This window comes from Aythya ferina (assembly GCF_964211825.1).
Source record: "Aythya ferina genome assembly, chromosome: 1".
Lineage (NCBI taxonomy): Eukaryota > Metazoa > Chordata > Aves > Anseriformes > Anatidae > Aythya > Aythya ferina.
Window position 1 is genome coordinate 23,647,381 of NC_140296.1, and position 22,624 is coordinate 23,670,004.

At 36.2% G+C, this 22,624-nt stretch overlaps 1 protein-coding gene across 3 annotated transcripts in view; it reads left to right on the plus strand.

Annotated features, from left to right (window-relative positions):
• PDS5B (PDS5 cohesin associated factor B) overlaps nucleotides 1–19,655 on the plus strand; it is a 114,592-nt gene extending 94,937 nt beyond the window's left edge. Inside the window, exons 26-35 of one of the 3 annotated variants that reach the window (XM_084497614.1) lie at nucleotides 2,481–2,595; nucleotides 2,983–3,115; nucleotides 4,380–4,499; nucleotides 4,837–4,899; nucleotides 6,309–6,454; nucleotides 10,086–10,191; nucleotides 13,256–13,698; nucleotides 13,790–13,891; nucleotides 16,132–16,273; nucleotides 17,060–19,655. In XM_084497614.1, the coding sequence (XP_084353740.1) occupies nucleotides 2,481–2,595; nucleotides 2,983–3,115; nucleotides 4,380–4,499; nucleotides 4,837–4,899; nucleotides 6,309–6,454; nucleotides 10,086–10,191; nucleotides 13,256–13,698; nucleotides 13,790–13,891; nucleotides 16,132–16,273; nucleotides 17,060–17,095 (1,406 nt within the window). In that variant the 3' untranslated portion in view covers nucleotides 17,096–19,655. The remainder of the gene's footprint in view (nucleotides 1–2,480; nucleotides 2,596–2,982; nucleotides 3,116–4,379; nucleotides 4,500–4,836; nucleotides 4,900–6,308; nucleotides 6,455–10,085; nucleotides 10,192–13,255; nucleotides 13,699–13,789; nucleotides 13,892–16,131; nucleotides 16,274–17,059) is intronic. The other 2 variants (XM_084497615.1, XM_084497616.1) reach the window with 2 other exon arrangements.
• Nucleotides 19,656–22,624: the final 2,969 nt, after the last annotated feature.

Genomic DNA, 22,624 nt, shown 5'->3' on the forward strand with positions numbered 1-22,624 from the left:
GGACTTGCCTAGATTTCTGCTGTTGGGCTTTTACTTGCCAGTCAGTGAGTAGGAAAGTTACCAGAGTAAAACTTTATTATTTTTTTTAACAAGTTTCTTTTCCTAACTGCTCATAGATGTCTGTTGTGGATTTTGGTATGTTCTAGTTGCAAGAGCTTGTACTGTATGTCCATGATGCCATCCTGCCTTTCAGGTAGTGTCTTTCTTCATTAGAGATGAAGGAAGATTGTGTAATTACTATTTTTGTCAGGGTTTAAATCCAATGTGTGTTAATACTTATTCATTTTCTCTTTTAAATATATTTGGTTCACTTTGTTTTCTGGACCCTGTTGAAACTATTGCTGTAGTTGTCTTAGAAAGTGTACAAGGCAGGAGGTCATTGAGGCTGGGTTCTTGGGCGCTTGATGAGACTTTTATTGAAGTTCAAAATTAACATAAATAATAGCAAAATGATTTGCCTGGAATATGTCTTAAGGCAAGCCAGTTTTGCTAGTGTTTTGAAATCATGATTATGTGTTATTTTCTTCTCCACCACTTCTTTATTTTTCTTATTTAGCTGCACAAAGCTGATGGATGAAATGCAGGACAGTGCATGAAGAAGTGAAGGATGTTTTTTAAAGTTAATAGTTGAACATCAGTTGGAACACATTAAAATTTTCTTTGAAAAGTACACTGGATTTCAATTACATAAACATAACCACCCAATTTCTGTGTATTTCAAGTTTTATTTTTCCTCATACATCATGATGGCTTACATTCTGTCTAGTAATTACTCTTGTAATTTAACTGCATTGGCTGTGTAAAGGTGTATCCTTGGAACTTCGCAACACTATCTTCTGTGGGTCTTTGTAAATTTTGAATTCTTTCTTTGCTGTTATGACTGAATCCAAGTATTTTATGAAAGCTGTGAAGCAACCCTCATTATGCAGACCTTTGTAAATGGGAGAGAGTAAGAGTTTTTCTCGGCAATTATTTATTCGGTCTTGTGAGATCTACAATAATGATGTATTCTAATTTATGTGCACAGCAGTTTTCAAACACATCTCATGAAAACATATAATAGAGATAAAAAAATTGTCAGTGTTTTAATCTATTTTAAAATAGATTTCAAATAGAATTGTATATAATGATTTACAGAAGTCTGGTCATCTTATTCGCAACCTAATACAGGATAGTTAAAAGCTTACTAAAGGAAGGCTTTCCAGACTTTCCATGTCTTTCATGACCACTCACTTGCTCAAAAGTGTGGTTGGATATTTTCAAAAGCAGAGCCAGGAATTTCTTCCCTCGCTTCCTGTGCACAGTGAAGCATTTATTCATAGGCATGTTTATACTGTGAATTTGCACTTGTCACTGGTACTCAAGATCAGATGCTTCTACTATAGTAATATACACAAAACACTAGCATGTCTTGCCTATTGCTCTGCTTGTTGCACAGGACACAGGTTTAATAACTTAGGTATATGGTATTTCCTCTAGTTCCTATCAGTCATTAGGCTGGAGAAGGTAGTGTAGGTCTTTTTTCATCTGTCTTTATGTTGTCGTTGTCCTGTGCGATATAACCTTTTCATTCTGGTTTTCTACATCAAACTTGAGGCGCAGAAATTCACTCTTCATTGTGTTAGTTACGAATTTGTTACCTTATGGAACATGCATTTTGTGGTCATGACTCTAAGAGGTCCTTTGGCAACAGTCCGTCCCCCCCCCCCCCCCTTTTTTTTTTTTTGACTCCCCTTAGGGGAATTGTCCATCTGACTGTTCTGATGTAGAAGACTTTTTTTCTGTTGTCCTTGCTTAGGACTATCTACCAGTCTCACAGGATGCTAGAAAAAGTTTTGAATGCTTTGAATGTCATAGTGGGATTGAGACTTTCTGACTCAGTCCACAACTACTTTGTTGTGATAGCTGCTGTGATAGCTGCCACGTTGCCTTCTGTCTCGTCTCTGAACAGGTGAAGTAGGCTGTAGGTTTGGAAAACATTGTGGCTATTTGACTGCAAATCTTTATTTTCACTTGTTTTTTTTGGAAAAAGTGCACTTCTTTCTATTTTCTTGACAGCAAGATGCTACACTGCAGTGTCCAAAGAAGGAATAATAGCTTACTCTGCAATTGTGCTGGTCTCAGATGTAGCAGTTAACATGGATTTTGTGATCAATCTTCTGTTTTTCTGAATACAGGATTTGAACCAAGGGGGGTAGAAGGAACTCTAGCTGTGTTCAAGATAGTTAAAAAATATCCAGCCCTGAGACATGTTTAAAATCTCAGTTTTTACATGCACAAAGCATCTACACATCAACAATCAGATGCATATTAACTGCAATGTTATGAAGAAATGATAGGGCCACATGTACCTACATTTTATCTTAATGTATGCTGACCTTAAATTTTGATCTTTTCTTTTTGTAGTAGAAAATATTCAAGTAGTAGGAAAATGTATTTCTTGATACAGTCTTTTGATGCATCTTTATTTTGCTTTTCAGAGAAACTCTTGTCACTTCTGCCAGAGTATGTTGTTCCTTATACTATACATCTTCTAGCTCATGACCCAGATTATGTCAAAGTTCAAGACATTGAACAACTCAAGGACATTAAAGAGTAAGGCTACTTTTAATATTGTTATTTGAGAGGATTATAATAATTTAATTTTTAATTTTAGTAAAATTTTAATTTAAAGAGGTACACTGATACATTGTCCAGTATGTGTAACGATGGCAATTATTTCTGTAGAATATTGTTAGAAATGGAATATATGCTTTTTTAATGTTCTGCAATATTTTACAGAAGAACCTACGCTTTCTGCTCATCCTAACCTTTATTTCTTTCTTCTAATGAATTTATTTGCTGGAGTTGAAATTGCTTAAATCTGTAATACTAGTAAAACTATAGTAAGCAACTTTCTGAAATGTGATTTATTTTTTTTTTTATTTTTAAGGGTGGGAATTTTTTTGGCATATTCATTAGAAGTACTCCCTTTCTTCTTAGGTGTTTGTGGTTCATACTGGAAATATTGATGGCTAAAAATGAAAACAACAGTCACGCATTTATCAGAAAAATGGTAGAAAATATCAAACAGACAAAGGATGCTCAAGGACCAGATGATGCAAAAATGAATGAAGTAGGTGACACTTTATGACTGGAAACTGTATTTAGTTTTCGCCTGGTTCTGGAAATGAGTTGCTTTGTTTCTGTCTCCAGTAACCTTATTAAACACTACTTTTAGACAGAAGTGAACTAATATTTTTACTCTTTAAATCATCCAGACTTTATGCTTTATAATATTTCATTTGAAAAGTACAACAGAGTAAGCTTAGTGTAGGAAGAAAAACACACGCATGAGATGTCTCCAGTTTGTACTGCGTAGTGAATGTATCAAACCCTGGTCTTGTTTTTGAGGTTTTTGCATCATATAATACATACATTTGTTACTTCTCTGCTTTTCCCAAATAGATTTTTTTTTTTTAGATTTGTCTTTGAACCATGGCATACATTATTTGTAAGTGTAGAAAGATCATGGAAGATAGCTTTCTTTAACTGCTGAGTGTGCAGTGCTTTTGTCTGCTGTTCCTACATTGTAGTACCTGGTGATATGCTGCTTAATATGGATGCTACTGTTAAATGCTTAAGATACTTGTTTTCAACTCTGAGCCCTTGTAGTTCTCTGCTTGGGTTTACCCGCAGCTCTGTGGAGAAGGAGTTGGAAAGTCCTAGTGGAGAGCAGGGTAACCATGAGGCAGCAATGTGCCCTTGTGGCCAAGAAGGCCATGGGATCCTGGGGTACATTGGAAGAGTGTTGCCAGCAGGTCAAGGGAGGTGATCCTCCCCCTCTGCTCAGCCCTGGTGAAGCCTCACCTGGAGAACTGTGTCCAGTTCTGGGCTCCCCAGTACAAGAGGGACGTGGAGCTACTGGAACAAGTTGAGAGGACTGGAGCATCTGTCATTTGAGGAGGGGCAGAGAGCTGGGCCTGTTTAGCTTGGAGAAGGGAAGACTGAGAGGGGATCTTATCAATGTGTATAAATATCTAAGGGGAGGGTGTCAAGAGGATGGAGCCAGAATCCTTTCAGTGATGCCCAGCAACAGGATAAGAGACATGGAGCACAAATTGAAACATGAAAGCTCCAACTGAATATGAGAAAACACTTTGTTACTGTGAGGGTGACAGAGCACTGGAACAGGTCACCCAGGGATGCTGTGGAGTCGCCTTCTCTGGAGATACTCAAAATCCACCTGGATGCCATTCTGTGCAATGTGTGTTAGGTGACCTGGCTTGGCAGAGAGGATTGGGCTAGATGATTTCCAGAGGTGCCTTCCAGCCTCAACTATTCTGTGATTCTGTGAAGACTTGCAATGAACTTATGATTATTATTAATTTTTTTTACAGAAACTCTACACAGTCTGTGATGTAGCAATGAATATCATTATGTCAAAGAGTACAACGTACAGTTTGGAATCCCCTAAAGACCCTGTACTTCCAGCACGATATTTTACTCAACCTGACAAGGTATACCTTGGAGTTTAATTTGTCTTGAGATAAATCTACTTACATCTTTGTTAGTTGTAACTTAAGAGCTCTGTAGATCTTGGCAACTTCAGATTTCTCCCTGTCTTAATTTAGTTGAAGATACGTGTATGTATGTTTTCGTAAGTATTTATATGTACATACACACTGCTTTCTTTTTTCTTTTCTTTTTTTTTTTTTTTTTTTTTTTTTAGATGATGTTCAGGTTAAAATTTCAGAAGTATAAAAGATGTAAAGAAAATCTCTTTTAGTACTACCTCCGAAATGTATATATCTTATTCATTGAATTTGTTGTTGTTGCTTTTTCCCTTCTTTACAGAATTTCAGTAACACCAAAAATTATCTTCCTCCAGAAATGAAGTCATTTTTTACTCCTGGAAAGGTCTGTATATATACATGTACATATGCGTCTGTGTATATATATTATTATTAATAATGACAATTAAAAAAAGAATAACTGACCTGTACAGTTAAAAAAAAAAAAAAAAAAAAAAAAAAAAAACCTTCAAGTTGAGGTTAAATATTTTTTTTCTGCCTGAAGGTTTTATAAACCAAAAATAAACAAGAGAATGAGACAGATAGAAGGAAGACTGCTACTGTGTATGCAGTGGTGGTGGTAGTAGATAAAGCCTGAAGTCTTTTAAAACCAGAGAGAGACAAAAAAATGTCCAGTGTGAGTTTGAATGCCCCTGTGTATTCGAGTTCTTTCTGTATTCACTTATTGATTAATGTTAAACTGTGAACTTAAAGATATAAATTCTTAAACTGCATTTGGTTCTCCAAGGTTTCTTATTTTTGGAGAGAATATGCTGTTTTTTTCATACTTAGAGCAGAGTGAATCTCTTATAGCCGGACTTAATTTTATACTTTAATGAAAATAAAATCAGCACATCAGTGTTGTGTGTCTCTGAAAAAGGACCATTCAAAACTGCTATGATGTGCATGTCGAACAGCATGGGTTTTGGTGGTTTTGTTTGTTTATATTTGTGCTGTCACCAATTTGAGACATAGCTAGAATCTAATACCTAAATAGAAAATGGATCATCCCAGATATTGTGAAATCTGGGGAATGGTCTTAAATCATTCAACATTTTTGTATGTTGGTGTTTGGCCTAAAGGAGCATTGTCTTTAGGAGTAACTGAATCCTTTCAACTCTCTCAAAAGTTAGTATAAGCTAGAGGTATTTAGCACATCCGAAAGATAATCCACTTAAATAAATAACCTGAAGCTCATCACTGTCTGGAAATTTTGGCTCCTATTAAAAGCCTAATCATTTTCAAATCTGTGCATGAAACTTCAGTCTTCTCCAGAATATTTGCTTCTGAGCCTCTCATTTGTTTCCAGTTGAAGCTAGTGTGGTTTGCCATTACAGCTAAGCCAGTTTAATGGCTTGATGCTGAAATTGCTGTCCTACTGCTGTTTCTATTTTGCCAGTTCAGGTGCTTATCTAATCCAAATGGCAAGCTGGTTCAGGCAGCTACCTCACCTGAAAGCAAACTGTACAAAAGGTGCTGAAATGGCTTACTGCAAGGTCAGGTGAGCACCCAATAAGAAGAGGACAGAGTTATAAGGGTTGAGAAAGTAATATTGGTTTTGGTGGCAGCTGGCTATTTGATTGCAGCTCTGTCTGTTTCCTTCTCTTGTCATAACTTTCAAATTTAAATGTTTATTGCATCATATTATAATTAAGATACCGTTCACAGAAAGTGAAATGTGTGAATAAGCATAGTACATGTTAACAATATCTAAATGTGTAGCTTAAAATAAAGGAAATATATTTTTGGTTTCAGCCCAAAGCAGCCAATGTTCTTGGAGCAGTTAACAAGCCTCTTTCGTCAGCAGGCAAGCAGTCTCAGTCCAAATCTTCACGAATGGAAACTGTAAGCAATGCCAGCAGCAGTTCAAATCCAAGCTCTCCAGGAAGGATCAAAGGGAGGTTGGTAGTCAACAAAGGGGCTTTGATATTTCAAGTATTTGTAATGGAAACTTTGAATATTTCTATAATGTTTTCTAAGTGGGAAACAGAATTATATCCTCTTATTTTGAAGTAAAGTTATAGTAGCACATTGTATAATGAAAACCATGAATTTGGCTTTCTAATCCCAGAAATAAAGTTGCTGTTAGAGAGAAGAGGAGGAAAAATGTTCAAGCATAATCACAGAAATAGAATCAAATCACATCCAGAGATGGTTGAAGGAGGGAAGGAGAGCCTCATACTTTTTTTTTTTTTCATATATATCACTTTTCTTTTTGATACATATATATACACATCTGCATATCCTAGGAACTTTGTAGCCTGCTGTAATGTTAATATGTCATAGACAGTGAGGACTGGTAGGCCAGTGTGGTGATTTAGCGTAACTTCCTCCTCTATAAACTTGTCCTACACTTTGCTGGAATTAGCAGATAAACATTTCTGGATTTTAGATTCTGCGATGTAAGGACTGAAGATAATGCAGTGTTAGAGAAGTTGTCTTCTAGTTAGCTGTCTGTAAAATTTATATTTTATTTTGTGTCAGTGTTGTAAGTTATTAATCAGTCTCTGCATCTTATGTTTGTTTGTTAAACCATTAACAATTGTATAGTCCCCACTATTCGTCTTTACTCACATTGATTCAAGACTGAGAGAAAGTTATGTTTGAATCTAAGACTAAAATCACTTGATTCTTCTGTGGCTATTTAATATGTAATGTTAGTATGAATGTAGTGCAGTGCTTTACAACAAGTACTTACAACTCAATGAAAAATCACACAAAGACTTATTTCTTACAAGTCACGCAAATTCATATGCAGAAATAGATTACTGCCTAAAGACAGATTAGAATCCAGCTTCTTCATATCCTGTGAAATTAATCTGAGACTCATGCTGTTCTTCTTCCAGTTTATTTAAAAAATGCTGCACTTGCAGCCTAACCTATTCTGTCATCTTCATGGTCTCCCCAGCTCACCTAAGTTAAACTGATTGGTCGGGTTTCTCACATCTCTCAAGTACCTGAAACTGTAGACGGGGGCTTGGGGAGCAGAGTCCCTCCCACTGTAAGTGAAGAGCAAGATCAGGACCTCCTGATACAACTTAATAACTACAAGTCTATGGGGCCTGATGATATGCATCCCAGGGTCTTGAGGGAATTGGCTGATGCAGTCACCAAGCCATTCTCCATCATATTTGAAAAATCATGGCAGTCAGGCGAAGTCCCTGGTGACTGGAAGAAAGGAATCATCGCTCCCATTTTTGAAAAAGGTAGAAAGGAGGACCTGGGGAACTACAGACCAGTGAGCCTCACCTCTGTGCCTAGCAAAATCATGAAATGGGTTCTCCTGGATGCAGTGTTAAGGCACATGCAGGACAAGGAGGTGATCCGAGACAGCAAGCATGGCTTCACTAAGGGCAAATTGTGCTTGACCAATCTGGTGACCTTCTATGGTGGAGCGACTGCATCAGTTGACAAGGGAAGACGGACCAGTGTTATCTACTTGGACTTCTGCAAGGCTTTTGACAAGGTCCCACATGACATCCTAATCTCTAAATTGGAAAGATACAGGTTTGAAGGGTGGGTCATTTGGTGGATAAGGAGTTGGCTTGAAGGTCACACCCAGAGAGTAGTTGTCAATGGTTCTATGTCCAGGTGGGGGCCGGTGACAAGCGGTATCCCTTGGGGTTTGTCTTGGGGACTAGTGCTTTTCCATGTCTTCATCACGGAATTGTAGGGGTTGGAATGGACCTTGATTGATCATTGGGTCCAACCCCCAAAATGGCATAGATGACAGGATTGAGTGCACCCTCAGCAAGTTTGCAGATGACACCAAGCTGAGTGGTGCAGTTGATAACAAAGAAGGGAGAGATGCCATTCAACAGCACCTGGACAGGCTGGAGAAGTGGGCCCACGTGAACTGGGTGAGGTTCAACAAGTCCAAGTGCAAGGTGCTGCACCTGGGTCGGAGCAATCCTGGACACAAGTACAGACTGGGAGAAGAACTCATTGGGAGCAGCCCTGTGGAGAGAGACTTTGGAGTTCTGGTGGATGAAAGGCTTGACATGAGCCAGCAGTTTGTGCTTGCAGCCCCAAAAGCCAGCTATGTCCTGGGCTGCATCAACAGAGGCATGACCAGCAGCTGGTGGAGGGAGGGGATTGTGTCCCTCTGCTCTGCCCTGGTGAGGCCCCACCTGGAGTGCTGCATCCAGGGCTGGGGCCCCCAGCACCAGAAGGATGTGGGGCTGTTAGAGCGGGTCCAGAGGAGGGCCACAAAGATAATCAGAGAGCTGGAGCACCTCTCCCATGGAGAAAGGCTGAGAGATCTGGGGATGTTCAGCATAAACAACAGAAGGTTCTGAGGAGACCTCATTGTGGCTTTTCAGTACTTAGAGGCATCTTATAAAAAGGATGGAGAGGGACTCTTTACTCGAGTAATGATAGGACAATGGGGAATGGTCTTAAACTAAAAGAGGATAGATTTAGACTAGACTTTAGGAGGAAATTCTTCGGTGTAAGGGTAGTGAAGCAGTGGCACAGGTTACCCAGAGAGGTTGTGGATGCCCCATCCCTGGAGGTGTTCAAGGCCAGGCTGGATGGGGACTTGGCCAACCTGATCTAGTGGGTGGCATCCCACTAGGCTGGTTGGAACTAGGTGATCTTTAAGGTCCCTTCCAACCCAAGCCATTCTATGATTCAGTATGCATGGTATTTCCTATTTAATATGACTGAATGCATACACACGAGCTTATATCTGTTAAGGTGATGTATAAAAACTGCCGGAAGTTATTGCAATTTTTTTTTACTTGTAGGTGTAAGAATGTCTTTCTCTGTCCAGGCAGTGCCCAGGACAGGGAGTTAAGAGCTTGTGTATCTGAATACCACTTGTCTTTTTAATGCATAGCGTAATTTCTATAAAAATATCTGCACTCTTAAAAGCAACTCTTTTTTTCCCTTATTCCAGCCTCAGGGCAGATTAAAAAAAAATAAAAATAAATTACTCATACATTGGCTTTTGTATGTTACCTTTTATATGCGGGTCTCAGTGTTTCATATATGCAGGAAGTACCATTGTCTACGTTTACATATGTAGAAACTGAAATAGAAGTATAATTGCTTAATATATGCTGCCATAAATAACAAAAGAAAGCTGAGGGATGAACTCTCTGAAATTTAAATTTGCTGTTCTGTTGCCTGGACCTCACCATAACAAAGTGTTCGTGTTTTAGTTGGTCTCTGGGGATCTTTGATTGGTATATGAATTTTATGGAAATGTATACAAATACACAGATCTCTTGTATCTCCATAAGGCTTTTCTGTATCAAAAAGCTCAGCTTTTTTTTTTTCTTTTTTTTCTTTTGACTGAGAAAGATGATTGATTTGGCTTACGATTGACATCTTCGACTTGAGAATTAGGTGCTCTATTTTGTGATATGTGATAACTGTAGTAGCCAGAGTAAAAGGTTCTTTATGCAAGATTTGATTCAGGAATAGATTTATTCTGAAGGTTGTTCTTAATATATATATTTATTTATTTATGTAATAATTGCCTGCTATACTATAATGATGAAGAGAACAAATGTTTTTTAATTCTAGGCTGGACAGTACTGAAATGGACCACAGTGAAAATGAAGACTTCACACTGACTTCACCGTTACCAGGGAAGAAAACTGACAAAAGGGACGACTCTGATCTTGTAAGGGTGAGCTGTTTGGTCGTGTTACAGATGTTTAATTTTAAATCACCAGGACTTTAACAATTAATGTGCTGGTATTTTGTATGATTCAAGAAAACATGTTCTTCTAACCCAGATATTTTACATGAAACTGAGGTAATTTTGTAAACTACTGGAAAGTGTGCTGAGAGTTAGAGGTGAAAATGTAATGAAAAAAAGATTTCCAATTTGTCTGTTTTGCATGTGTACCATACATTACCTTTGCATCATATTGACCATTTCTGTAAGCTTTCAAGATTGCCAATTACAATTTGCAGGATATAGACAGGAACAGATAGAGTTAGGTTGATGACAGTTAGTCTATGATTTGCCTCATGTTCAGGATTAATTGATGAAGTATTGGGGACATTGTTCAAGTTGATAGCTTGCTTGGGCTTCTGTTCCCCAGTATACTGTAGGTTTTTTGTGTGTGGTTGATGGTTAAAATGTAGCTGTGGAAGAATTAATTTGATTAACTTGAGAGTGATCAACTATAATTCTGGGGGAACACATTAACCTGTCTTAGATTTCAGATTGCCTTCTGAGGTTGTAAAATTCTGTTTCGTGTTTCATATATGGTTTCTTTGCTTGATGCTAGCAAAGTGATAATACCTCAGTTGCAGCATTGATATATTACAATTCTCGCCTTTTTTGGTATTGCCCCATCACTGATGTTAAGGCATGTTCTCCTTTTCCAGCCAGCTGTGTTTTTCTTTCAACAGCTATAAGGAATAGCAACTGCCAGTTCTCTGGTTACCCTGAAAAGCAAGAGGGCATCATGATTTGACACTGGATTTAGAAATTCAGAGAAGAGTTTTCTGAATAGCCATATGGATTCTGTTTTCTTGTGTATGACTTGTACTTGAAAGCAGGACAAATGCTTGGTTCTGAGTGGCAGATATCACAAGTAGAAGTTGTAGCATGGTTTTATTGTCTGATTTGTCATAGGCTTTAGGTCAGAGTAAGCCAGCTAACTGATAGTTATAGGCCTAATGCATTTACTGAAATTATAGACAGGCTAAACATTTAGTCTCAAGCAATATTTACATGTGTTATATCAGAATACAGAAGAAAAACACCAAAGAAAAGTCATAATTCGAAGAACTGTTCAAATAAAAAGACTTTCATATGCCACTAGTAAACTTCATTTTTTGTTCCTCATTAATTTTTGGCAGTCTGTAGTAATTGTAGTGATTTGGGATATGCATGAAAAACAATACAAACAATATCATATTTATTACAACTGTATTTTCTAAAATCTATTAAGGATGTGCTATATCTGATGTCACTACTAGTTTCATGTGTTTTTTGTTTTTTGGTTTTTTTTGACTGTCTGATATTTCTCTATTTTCCTGTTATGTCAGTCTGTTGTTTTTCTGGGTTGCTTGAAACATAGAAGGCTACTACCTAGTTAAAATATCCCGATTTTTTGCTTGTCTTGAAGTGCAGGTAACCGATTAAGCTGTAGTATCTTGTAGGAAACTGGCACGTACTGAAACCAGAAAAATAATGAATCTTTTGTCAATTAAAAAAAAAACACACTATCCTTAAGCACAGTATTTCATATTATAACCTTGGAATTTGCTTTCTTACACTTTGCTTTCCTTTGAACTTTAAAATTTTCAGACCAATCTTGCCATCTAAATACATGCATTCTTTATAATAAACTTTAAATGATAAAACAGCAACTAATACGTGTAAGTTTTTAGTGAACTTATTTTGATTACAAAATTATTTTAGTAATTTAATTCAGTTTTTCCCTAATCTGAGCAAGGCAATTGTTGAAAGCTCTCATTTTTTTGTTACAGATCAACAACTTTGTTTAAAAAAGAAAAAAAAAATTAGTTTCTGTTTTGATATGTTGCGTCAGCTGAAAATCTGAAAGGTCTGAGTCCAAATGGCTGCTGACATGCAGTAGTTTAGAAGATACAGGGTGAATTCATAACTGGCAGAACTTAAGTGGTAAAGCAAATATAGTGCAGTATTTCACACTTCTGAGGGTATTTGCATCTCATTTTGAATATGTAAGCAAGCTGCTTAAGGTGATTCAGAATTCAGTTTTCTTTCTTTAGGGCTAGGCAGCAGACTATAACAAGTACTAACAGAGAAGCAGAATTTCCACTGGGGACCAGAAAGTCCAGGTTTTAAAGATGTCACTATTATTTAGGTTATTTGTCCAGATTATAGCATAGAATAATATACTAGTTCTAAAGCTTCAGAACATTTCACCTGAGGGAGAAACTTTGCTCTGAGACTCATAGATACAACGGTACTTACCTGGTAGAAGCAGCTGCAATGTGACAGATGGGCACTTTCACTGCAAAAGCAAACAGAACAGGGAATAACAATACCTGTGATCTAGATCAACAGTTTTGTCACTGAAACCGTGAACTGGCATAATATGCCATCATTGTTCAGACATTCTCCTTAAGTTTCTTTAACAGTTCCTCTTCTGAAAGTAAAGGATTCATAAAGGGTTCTACCTTTCTTCTCATGGTACATTTTGCTGAGCTGAACAAATGTTGAGTCTCAGTGCAACTGTGGTAGCAGTGCTTTGGCAACTATTACTAATTCTTGTGCTTTCCTCTACAATTATGAATCTAAATTGCCCACTGTCTTGTGTATTTAGTGCCTTGCCACTGCCAGCATGGGAGCTAGGCATAAGGACCCCGCAACTCTAAACAGAGCTAAAGCTTCTAATTGTCCATTCCCATCCTATATATTATCTTTATATTTTCCTAGTGATAATAATGAAGGTATGAATGTTTAAACCAGTTGTGTTTGCCATAGTTGAGGATACAGATGAGGAAGACCTAATATACTTCTGTGATTTAACTGCTCATTGTTGAAATAATCTTTTTCTTTTGTTTGGTATTTTATGTGTATCCATAAAGAAAAGGTTTTAGAAATGAATATGGTAGACAATCTCAATTTCTTGTGTAACCTGAAGGCTCTTTGTCTTGTTGTGGGAAGGTCTGTGGCTTTTGTGCGTGTGACAGTTCAATATGGCAGCTTAATTTTTTCATTTAAAGATGTGATCTTGCCTTTTCAGTCAGAGATTGAGAAGCCTAGAGGAAGGAAGAAACCAGCTATCACAGACTCAGAAGAGAAACTAAGCATAGATGACCTGAATAAACTGGGACAAGAGCAGAAACTTAGAGGTAGTCAACGGGGAAGGAAGAGACCTGCAGTTGTTTCAGAATCTGATGAAACGCAATGGCAAGAGGAAAAAAGGCTAAAAGATGATGTAATAGAAAGTGAAGATGAACAGAACAGTCCACCAAAGAAAGGGAGAAGAGGACGCCCTCCCAAAGCAAATAATGGGGCAACACCAAAGGAAGAACCACCAGCAAAGTCATCAAAAAGGAGCAAAAAAAAACAAACGCCAGCAGCAGCAGTAGAAGAGGAGGAAGAGGAGGAAGAAAGGCAAACTGAAAACATTGAACAAAAGCCCAAAGGCAGGCAAAACAGGACAACGAAAAGAACACAGCAGAGGTAAGTCTGTCATCTTGTAAGCTGCATCTTTTTTATCCTTGGACATTAGTTATAATTTGATACTTTGCAATTTGGGTCTTCCTCAAAACAGAGCAGAACCATCTGAAACTAGTACAGTTGAATCAGCACAGTCTACGCCACAGAAAGGACGAGGAAGGTCATCAAAAACACCACCATCACAGCAAAAAAAAGTGTAAGTGGTGAATATTTTCTGAATTTGTGTTTAGTAAAAATTTAAAATATGCCTCTGTGCCCCCAAACAATCATTTACTGAAAACATTTCAGAATACTTTAATTGACAGTTATGAAAATAAATTGCCACTGTTATTTCTAAAGTGTTTTCCCCAGCTGCTTCTCCTAGAGCATCTCAAACTAGAGCAAATAGGCTACAAGTAAATTCAATGTGCTCAGGTAACATATACGTAGCTTTGCTCTTCTAGGAGAAAAGTCAATAAAGCACACGAGGGCCTTGAGGATAAGGCTTTATTAGGACTCCAGGAGCAAAAAGTGTTCCTGTTTGTTCTAGACAGGGAGGAAGAATCAAATTGTTGCTCTTCACAATACCATTTCACCACAGTAAATCTATTCTGGTTCTCCTTAAATGAAATATCAATGACTCTAATTTGTGGCCTCCTCCTTGTAAGGTAATGTATTATCCACTTGAATCATTTCCAAATGAATAAAATGTGCTTATAGTCTATGGATAATAGTTCTAGAAAATCTTGAGGTGTGTTGAGCTACAAAATAAAGGTAAATTCTGTGGCTGGCTTCATTTTCTTGTGCTTACTGTAGAAACTACAGGTATCTCTACCTTTTCTATACATGTACACTTCTGCTTTACATATATTGCATGTACAAGTGGACAGGAAAATAAAAACTGGAACATGGAAGAGATTTGCAACATACTTCTCCCAGACCTGGTGTTAAATGCCTTAGGGCATGGCTTACACACATCTTTGGTTTGGCATTCTGTATTATTCTGTTGCCAGTATTGTTTTTCTAGCTTCTGGGCTTAGCATCCTGTTGATCTTCCTCTGACAGGATCCAGATTTGTGTCCAATTTGCCTATCCACAGCAGATTTTGTTTTTTTTTTTACATGCCTGAACTCCGTGCTAAACAAATTTGTACCTCATGCTCTAGCATTTTGCACCCACGGTATCCCAACCTTTCCAGTGTTCTGTTTCCTACCTCTTTTCACTTGCATGTGGAGAGATGAACCTAGCTTGTTTATAATTCTCCTCTTTCCTTTTCAATTCTGTTACTTCTGCCAGAGTCTTGGAAAGCTTCAATCGGGCTATTCTGTATTGTTTTTTTCAAAGAAAGGTTGCTTGGTTGGTGCTGAAACTCCAACTGTACTATAATTATTATGTGTAATTCAGGGGTTTTATTCTAAACTGATTTTACCATGGTTCTCATGACTGAAAATTCCCATCACATGTATGGTTTGAAGCTGTCAGAGAATAGTTGTTTGGGATCTGTATGACCCCACTGGGGATTGAAGCCTGATGTCCGCCTGGAAGAGCATTTCTGGTTTGATTTCATCCAAAAACTCACCTAGTTTGGGTGCACCAAGACAGCTTCTCAAACCAAGCCTAAGTGCAGTAAGTGGGATGATTCAGTGATTTGCTTCCAAACTGCTAACGACACAAACCAAAATGGTAATGTGAGTGCAGCTGTAGTTTTGGATACATATCCAGTTGTCTTTTTTTTTTTTTTTTTTCTTTCTTTTAAGGTGGGGAGGATGTAGGGGAGACTAGTTCTCATTTTCAGCAGCTGGAATGTTTTTTTTTTTTTGCTCGTGGTTCAGCTCTAATAACTAACTAAAGATATTGTTGAGTGATTGTTCTTGATTATCCCGATTAAGGTGGTATTATCCTGATTATCCCTAGCTCTTAGCACGAGCTAGCTTGGAAGATTTGCTTTTAGGTCCACTATAGCGTTAATTTCATAAATAGCAACATGCGAGTTCTTCTAGGTCTGTAAAAATATACATGCAGCTACTTAAATTCTGTGGTGTATAAACTGCTAAAGAAATAGAAGAGATCTATTTGTTCAGAAGAAATAAATAAAACAGTTGCTGCCTGGCTTTTCCTGGTCACTGGTTACTGTTGTGTGTCAGCCTTCTTGGCCTGTGTTCTGACACTGAAGAGAAATATCTGTCCCGTCTATAGATGCAAAAATTGCTCCATGTTGTACTCCTGGTTCTTTATTCTGGAAGAATTTGGTTTCCTATTGCTGTTGCTCACCCTCCTATTTATACCTCTAGTGTTCTTTCTGCAGATGAACTAGAAAGGCATATAATATGTACTATATAAATTGAAATTTTAAGGCTTCTGTTCTTATAAAGAGGAATGTTTGTTCTCTTGCAGAGTTTATGCATGTGCAGACCCATATGGCATGAAACTGATCTTTATTTTTTTTCCTGATTTTAGCCGTGCAGGACGTTCCAAACAAGCAGCCAGTAAGGAGAATGAATCTAGTGAAGAGATGGATGTATTTCAGAGTACTTCACCTGTCAGTGATGACATCCCCCAGGAAGAAGTAATGGAAGAAGAGGAAGTCTCCACAATCAATGTAAGAGAAATTCCTTAGCTTTTTTCTTTTTTTTTTAATCTGTAATGTCCTCTCTGTATTGACTGACTTCCCCTGTTCTTATAACTTAACCTTCCTCCTTGAAAATGAAGGAGGTGTTTGCCACCTCTGTGTTTTATAGTGGCACTGCAGTGTAGTTTCTTGTAGAATCTGCATTTCTCTGAGAGAAAATATCAGTTTTTGTCAAGTATCTTAAATTTTCTATTCTGTTTAATTTTTTAATCTGAGTTGTGTAGTACATCATGGGAATTATTTTCTGGGCAGCTTGTACCTATTTTTGTCAGCTAGATTATAATAGTGAGTTATGTTTGTTTATGCAAAAGAGGAATGCAAAATGAATAGCATCAGATAACAATTACAGAAACTTGGAGCAGAATTCTAAACCAATCTTTTTCCTCTTACTAGCATATGCAAATATGTTAAAATAAGTTTATATATTTAATTCTTATAAATATAGGGGTGTTAATAGTAATACTATAGATGTAATTGAGGATGCCTTTCAACAAATCTGATGATTGAAGCATCTGAGGACATTAGATTATTTTTTTTAACACTTGAAAGATACAGGTTTACAACATCAAACAAATTTACGTCTGGGCCATTGATCAAGGCTTGCACCTGTGATAAAATTAGTAATTAATGACACTATACAGTTACTTAAACGTTATGATGAAGTAAGCATTTTTCCCATAAACTACAATTCTTCTTGACTTTTTTCATAACTTATTTTTTCTGTTAAATATTTAAAATACTTTTTTCCCCAAACAGGTGCGTCGCAGAACTTCGAAAAGGGAAAGGCGATGAGTGAGCATGTAGTTATCAGCCTTCCAGGTGAAAGCTTTGAAGAATGCTTTTAATATAAAGCTTGAGACTGAACGAAGCTGTTAGTGCACAAATGGGGTTGCTGAAAAAAGACAAAGCCTATTTTACTTTTACTGCCCCGGCATTTGCAGTCCCTAGGTCACAAGCTTTAGCCACACACATGTTGATATCATTAACTGTGGGTTTTTGTGAAGTGTAATGTGCGCTGGCTTTGTAGACATATGAACTAAAGAAGAAAACTGTAAATAGTTCTTTTTTTAATGTTTCTGACTTCTAAAGTGCTTGTATAGCTTTTATCTGCGGCTTTAAACTGACAGTGCCCCACTGTTTATTGGATCTATTGATTTAAAAAGGAGCAGAGTTTGTTAAAAATTGATCTCAAGCAATATCTGTCAGTGTTCGTATTTGTACTCTTGTTGACATTTAACTGTGAAAAAAAATCAGTTGAACAAATAGTGCCACTTTTGCCACTATTTGTTAAGAAGAAGAAGAAGAAATGCAATAGTGTTTGTTTCCTTCATGAATCTAACCTAGTGTTTACCTTGAGGCACCTACCTATCATCAGAGGTGCTAAATTACTTTCTTTTACAGTTGAACAATGTTGGATAGAATAATACAAGAGATGCAAATTGTGGAAGAAGTTGTTTGACTTGTTTTACGCCTCAGTATTGATTCCAGACTTCTCTGGACTTCTAGTGGCATTGAAAATTCAAAAAGGATTTAAAATATTATAATTTTAAAAGTGTGTTATTAAATAATGTACTGAATACCCTCCCCAATTTATCTTCCCCTATCAGTTTTTATTAATCTACTGTATCAATAAAATTCTGTAACTGAGTTTTTAATAGTCTAGTATGTTAATGTGTATAGATATTTCCTTCTGAACATGATGTTCACAAAGAGCAAATTATTACTACATTATAATACGAAATCTGATATATAAACATTAGTGAAAATACAGTTCTTATTACAATGTAAAGTTAATCACAAAGAAAAATTTTATTGATGCAGTGTGTCTTTATAAAGCTGTTCTTGAGAGCCAAGTGTTTTGTATTTTATAGTGAAGTTGCATGTTTATGAAAAATGTGCTGAAAATGGGATGTAATGTTTTTTTTGGAAACTCGTATCTAGCAGTAGTATATGGTAGGTTGCCTCATGAGAGAACCTTCTATTGAAAGTTTATTGTACTTTTTCTTTTTTTTTGTGAGCCAAATTTTTTTGGTATGAAGAGCTAAGATTTTGTTGAATGATTGCAGTCAAGTTGATGATTGCAGTCAAGGTATTCAAGATTTGAATGAAGCTCCATTTTTATTTTATGACCATAGAGAAGGTTGTATTTGTGTTTTTAGGTATAATCTGAAAAAGAAAAAAAAAAAAAAAGAAACAAAATACTTAGTCAGTATCCTGTATGCAGTTTTACAGTTTACAAACTGTCTTTGAAAACCAAAATGTATAGGTTACTACACTATGCTAAGCCAAGCACATACTATAATTTCAGGTGCTGTTCTCTCTCCGGTTCCCCACTGTTGACAACATATGAAAAAATCAATTTCTAACTTACAAAAAAGTAATCTCATTGAATAGTGGAGCATTTTCATACAATCCACCAAGAAATATGTTATAGTTGCAAGGTGGCTTGTGAAGATTAGAGGAAAGGATAATACTGAAGCACGGATTTACCCATTTCTGAACTACGATATCACTAGTAAAGAAACCTTTAGACTTTTTTCATTATGTATTTTTTTGTTACTGATGTAAAAAGTGTTTTAAACAACTAGATTATTCTGCCTCTGCATAATTCCCCCCCACACCCCAGTATTCAGCTTTTCAATATTCATACCTATAGGTATGGGGGAAATACTGCCTAAAAAGGCCATTGTGGTTGGTTTGAATTGACTTTGAAATAGCTGGCACAACTGAGCTGGCTTACTTAGGCTTCAGCAGTGCAAATGCAAGTTGTTTTTTTTTATTATTTTGTTTGTTTTGTTTTGTTTTTCCTTTACGGTATAAAAAAAATTGAAAGCTAGCTTTATATTTTCCTCTTTGACTGAATTGCACTGAAAACATTTATGGAAGATGTATCTTTAAGTCCATTTTATACAAAAATATGAAAAATTGATGTTGAAACTGCTGCAGACTCTTGAGGCTTTATGTGCATAAACATGGTTAGGTTAAACTTCATCAAATATTGATGCACATTACTGATCATAATGTTTAATGTAAATTTTAAACTATAGTTTTGCAATTTAAATGTTGATTTCTTGGGTTATAATGTGTAATTCATTATTTCTTGAGAAATAGGCACAGCAAATATTTCATTCTTATATTCGAACCTCTTCTAAGTTCATTCTCATCTCATAAAGAAAATGAATATTTTATGTACTAACATTTTGAGATCTGCGTACAGTAGCTACAGTAGAGTATAATTATGTATAAAAGATAAATTGCTAACATTCAGTTAGCATGCTCTTCTGCAATGATAATGTTAAGTTTATAAAAATGTACTGTATTACATTAAAAGATCAAATTGAACTCACTGTAACAAGTTCCAGTATGAAATTTGTATGAGATTGCCGAAGTATCTTGCTGTACTTTGCAGCAAATTAAGCTTACTTGTGTTAAATTTCTTCTTGCTGCAGTGCAACAGGAAACTTTCAGTGATCTGTAGTTCATATATAAAATGCAAACAGTGACTGTAATCTTCATACTAGAATAATTCACTATAATTCCAGAAGCATGGCTTTTTTTTTTTTTTTTTTTTTACTTTTCACCAACTGAGATTATTAATATTTAGGAGTAGCTAATCCACAAACAGGAAGGAAATAAATGAAATTGCTTGACAGTTGTAGTGTAAGTACACCTTGTCCACCTAGGATAATCTGGATTCCTATATCAATTATTTGACTCTGCCAATTGACTTTATTTTCTGGCAAAATGAATCCTTTTTGAAATATTCTGTTGTTTGCTCTTTTGACACTTCAATCTATGTGAACAAAACCAGAATTTACAAAAAAGTATTCATATTAAAGACACTTCCACTGAATATGAATATGTTCAATTTGTGACTAACTTGCAAAAAGCTTAGACTTGAAGATTAAATACTTCATTTTGGCATAGCATTTGTCATCTGATGTTCTCAAGAAAACCCACTTCATATAGAGCTGTGAGTGCATTTGTATTGCTATTGATTAATATTTTTCACGTATAGGTTTTGGCACACGATCCAAGCCTGCTTTTGTGAGTGTATACAGTAGGCTTTGGATCCAGCAAGTTTACATCCCCGTGGTTTTGTGAGGTTTAGTTCTTAAATGCATTTGTCATGTGCAAATATAAGTGCACATCCACGTACATTGATATGTTTCAATATCCTAACACTTCTGCATACGGGACATGTAATAGAAAGGGAGTATACACGTATATTAAAACATGTATACCCCTGACATACAAAATTCTGAGTTTGTAGATGGAAACTTCTTTGCAAACCTGTCTATGTTTAAAAAAACATACATATTTTGCAGAGATTGATGTATCTCTACCTCATCCAGGTAGGTGCAGTACATACTTTACAAAGAATTTTTGAAGTAAGTACATTCAGGTATACCAGCCCATGCTTGTCCAAGGCAGCACATGTCTACAAACACGTAAGACAAGTACTTGATGGCCATTATCCTTCTATTAGACTGCTGGCTCTTTGTTTTTACCATTATGAGGACCCAAAATGATAAAATTGATCTAACAAAGACCTTCTGTCCAGTCATCCATCAAGAGGAGCAGATTGTTTTTAATTTCCTGTTGTGCTTACAGGTTGTCACTCCAGTCTTTGCATCTTTGTTGGATGTTGCCTTCACAGATGCCTGCTAATTTTGGTGCAATTTCCTAATGCTGGCAGAAGTGACTTACGTTATATAGACATAAATGGACTTCTTGCTGTGTCAAAAGGTTTATCCAACATATTTAGGACACTTGCTTCATGACATGCATTACAGCTTCTGGAACTCTGTTGTTTGTGGAAAAGTAAGAAGCCGAATATTGGCAAGGGGGATAGAAGTACAGGGGGAAAAAACAAACAACTATTTGATTTGAATTTCTTCAGTTTCTGCTATCTAAAAAAATCTGCCCTCTGCACGAAGTTCACCAAGTGCCATTATATTTGTATAGGCAGGATAAACATAGTATTATACAGTGTGTGTATGGAGTAACTGAAAGGTTTCACATTTGACATTTTTTTCAGTGCCTCACTACAGTCACAGTCTAGTTCATAGTAGCACATCTGTTTATGTAATGGTGATGTATGTGTGTTTTTTTTTTGGTTTTTGTATTTTTTGAGATAGCAGCATCATATCATATCTATGTAAGAAGGAAGAAAGGCTCTCAAATACCAATTTCCAGTCCCACAAATCAGTATTGCAGTAATCATGTGATAAGTTTAGAATTAGCTTTAACATATATAATGTTTTCAGAGAATGACTAACATCTCGTAAGATGTTTTATTTGACTAGGTGTGTTTCTGATACTTGTATCTTACCTCACATGCATAGATAAAAAGGAAAGAGTATTTTGAAAATCCAAACAGTATTATTGAATACATTTCCTGCTTGGTCAGAAGTAATTTTAGTATTAAAAAAAATAAAATTGTTTGCAGTTCACAATTTTGTTGTTTCTGAACAGATCCAGAGAACTAAAGGTTTCAGATACTAGGTTTGATAAGACTCAGTATTGTTGGATTTTTTTTTTAATTTTCTAGACAAGACACAATCACTGCAATTATGACATTCAGAATAATAGAAAATGTGAGCTCAGTAAATCTTAGTAGTAGTAATTTCTGGTATTATAATACAGAAGAAAATGTTAGAATGTAAAATTGTAAATGTAAAATGTTTCGACAACTTGAAATAGTCTGGTTGGGAACATCTTCGGATTTTTTGGTAGATATATTTAAAGCTTACTTTTTTTTTTATGGTACATTTATATTCAGAAAAGTTAAATTATTGTAAATTAAAGGTATTTTGAGGAACAGAAGAGTTTTGAATCAATACCTAATAAAAAAAGTAAGGTTAATTTTAAACAGTGAGGGTTTTTTTAGCCATATCTATATATGCAGTAACATATTACGTGAATCTGGTGTCCACCAACATTTCTCTGGAGCCTTTGACCTACCACATACTGAGGCAGTAGAAAATGCCTTTGTGTTCCCCAAATGGTAATTGCTGTTGTCCTTCCATAAATGTTACTTTCAAAAGATAAGAGCTGGAAGAGGAAGGGAGAGAAAGGTGACTTTTTTTTTTTTTTTACCTTCTGTTTATCTTCTGCTGTAGTGTATATGGCTTAGGTGAGTGAGAAGTTTTGAGGTATGTAGGTGTGTTGAGTGAAAAATAGGATGTTATAAATGAGTTACTAATTTGAAAGGTGCTACAGAGCTGACTAAAAGGTAGGGAATCAACAGATGAATGAGATGGGAGAGTAGTTACTCAATACGAGGTGGCCAGTGATAGGAGTCTTCTATTCAAACTG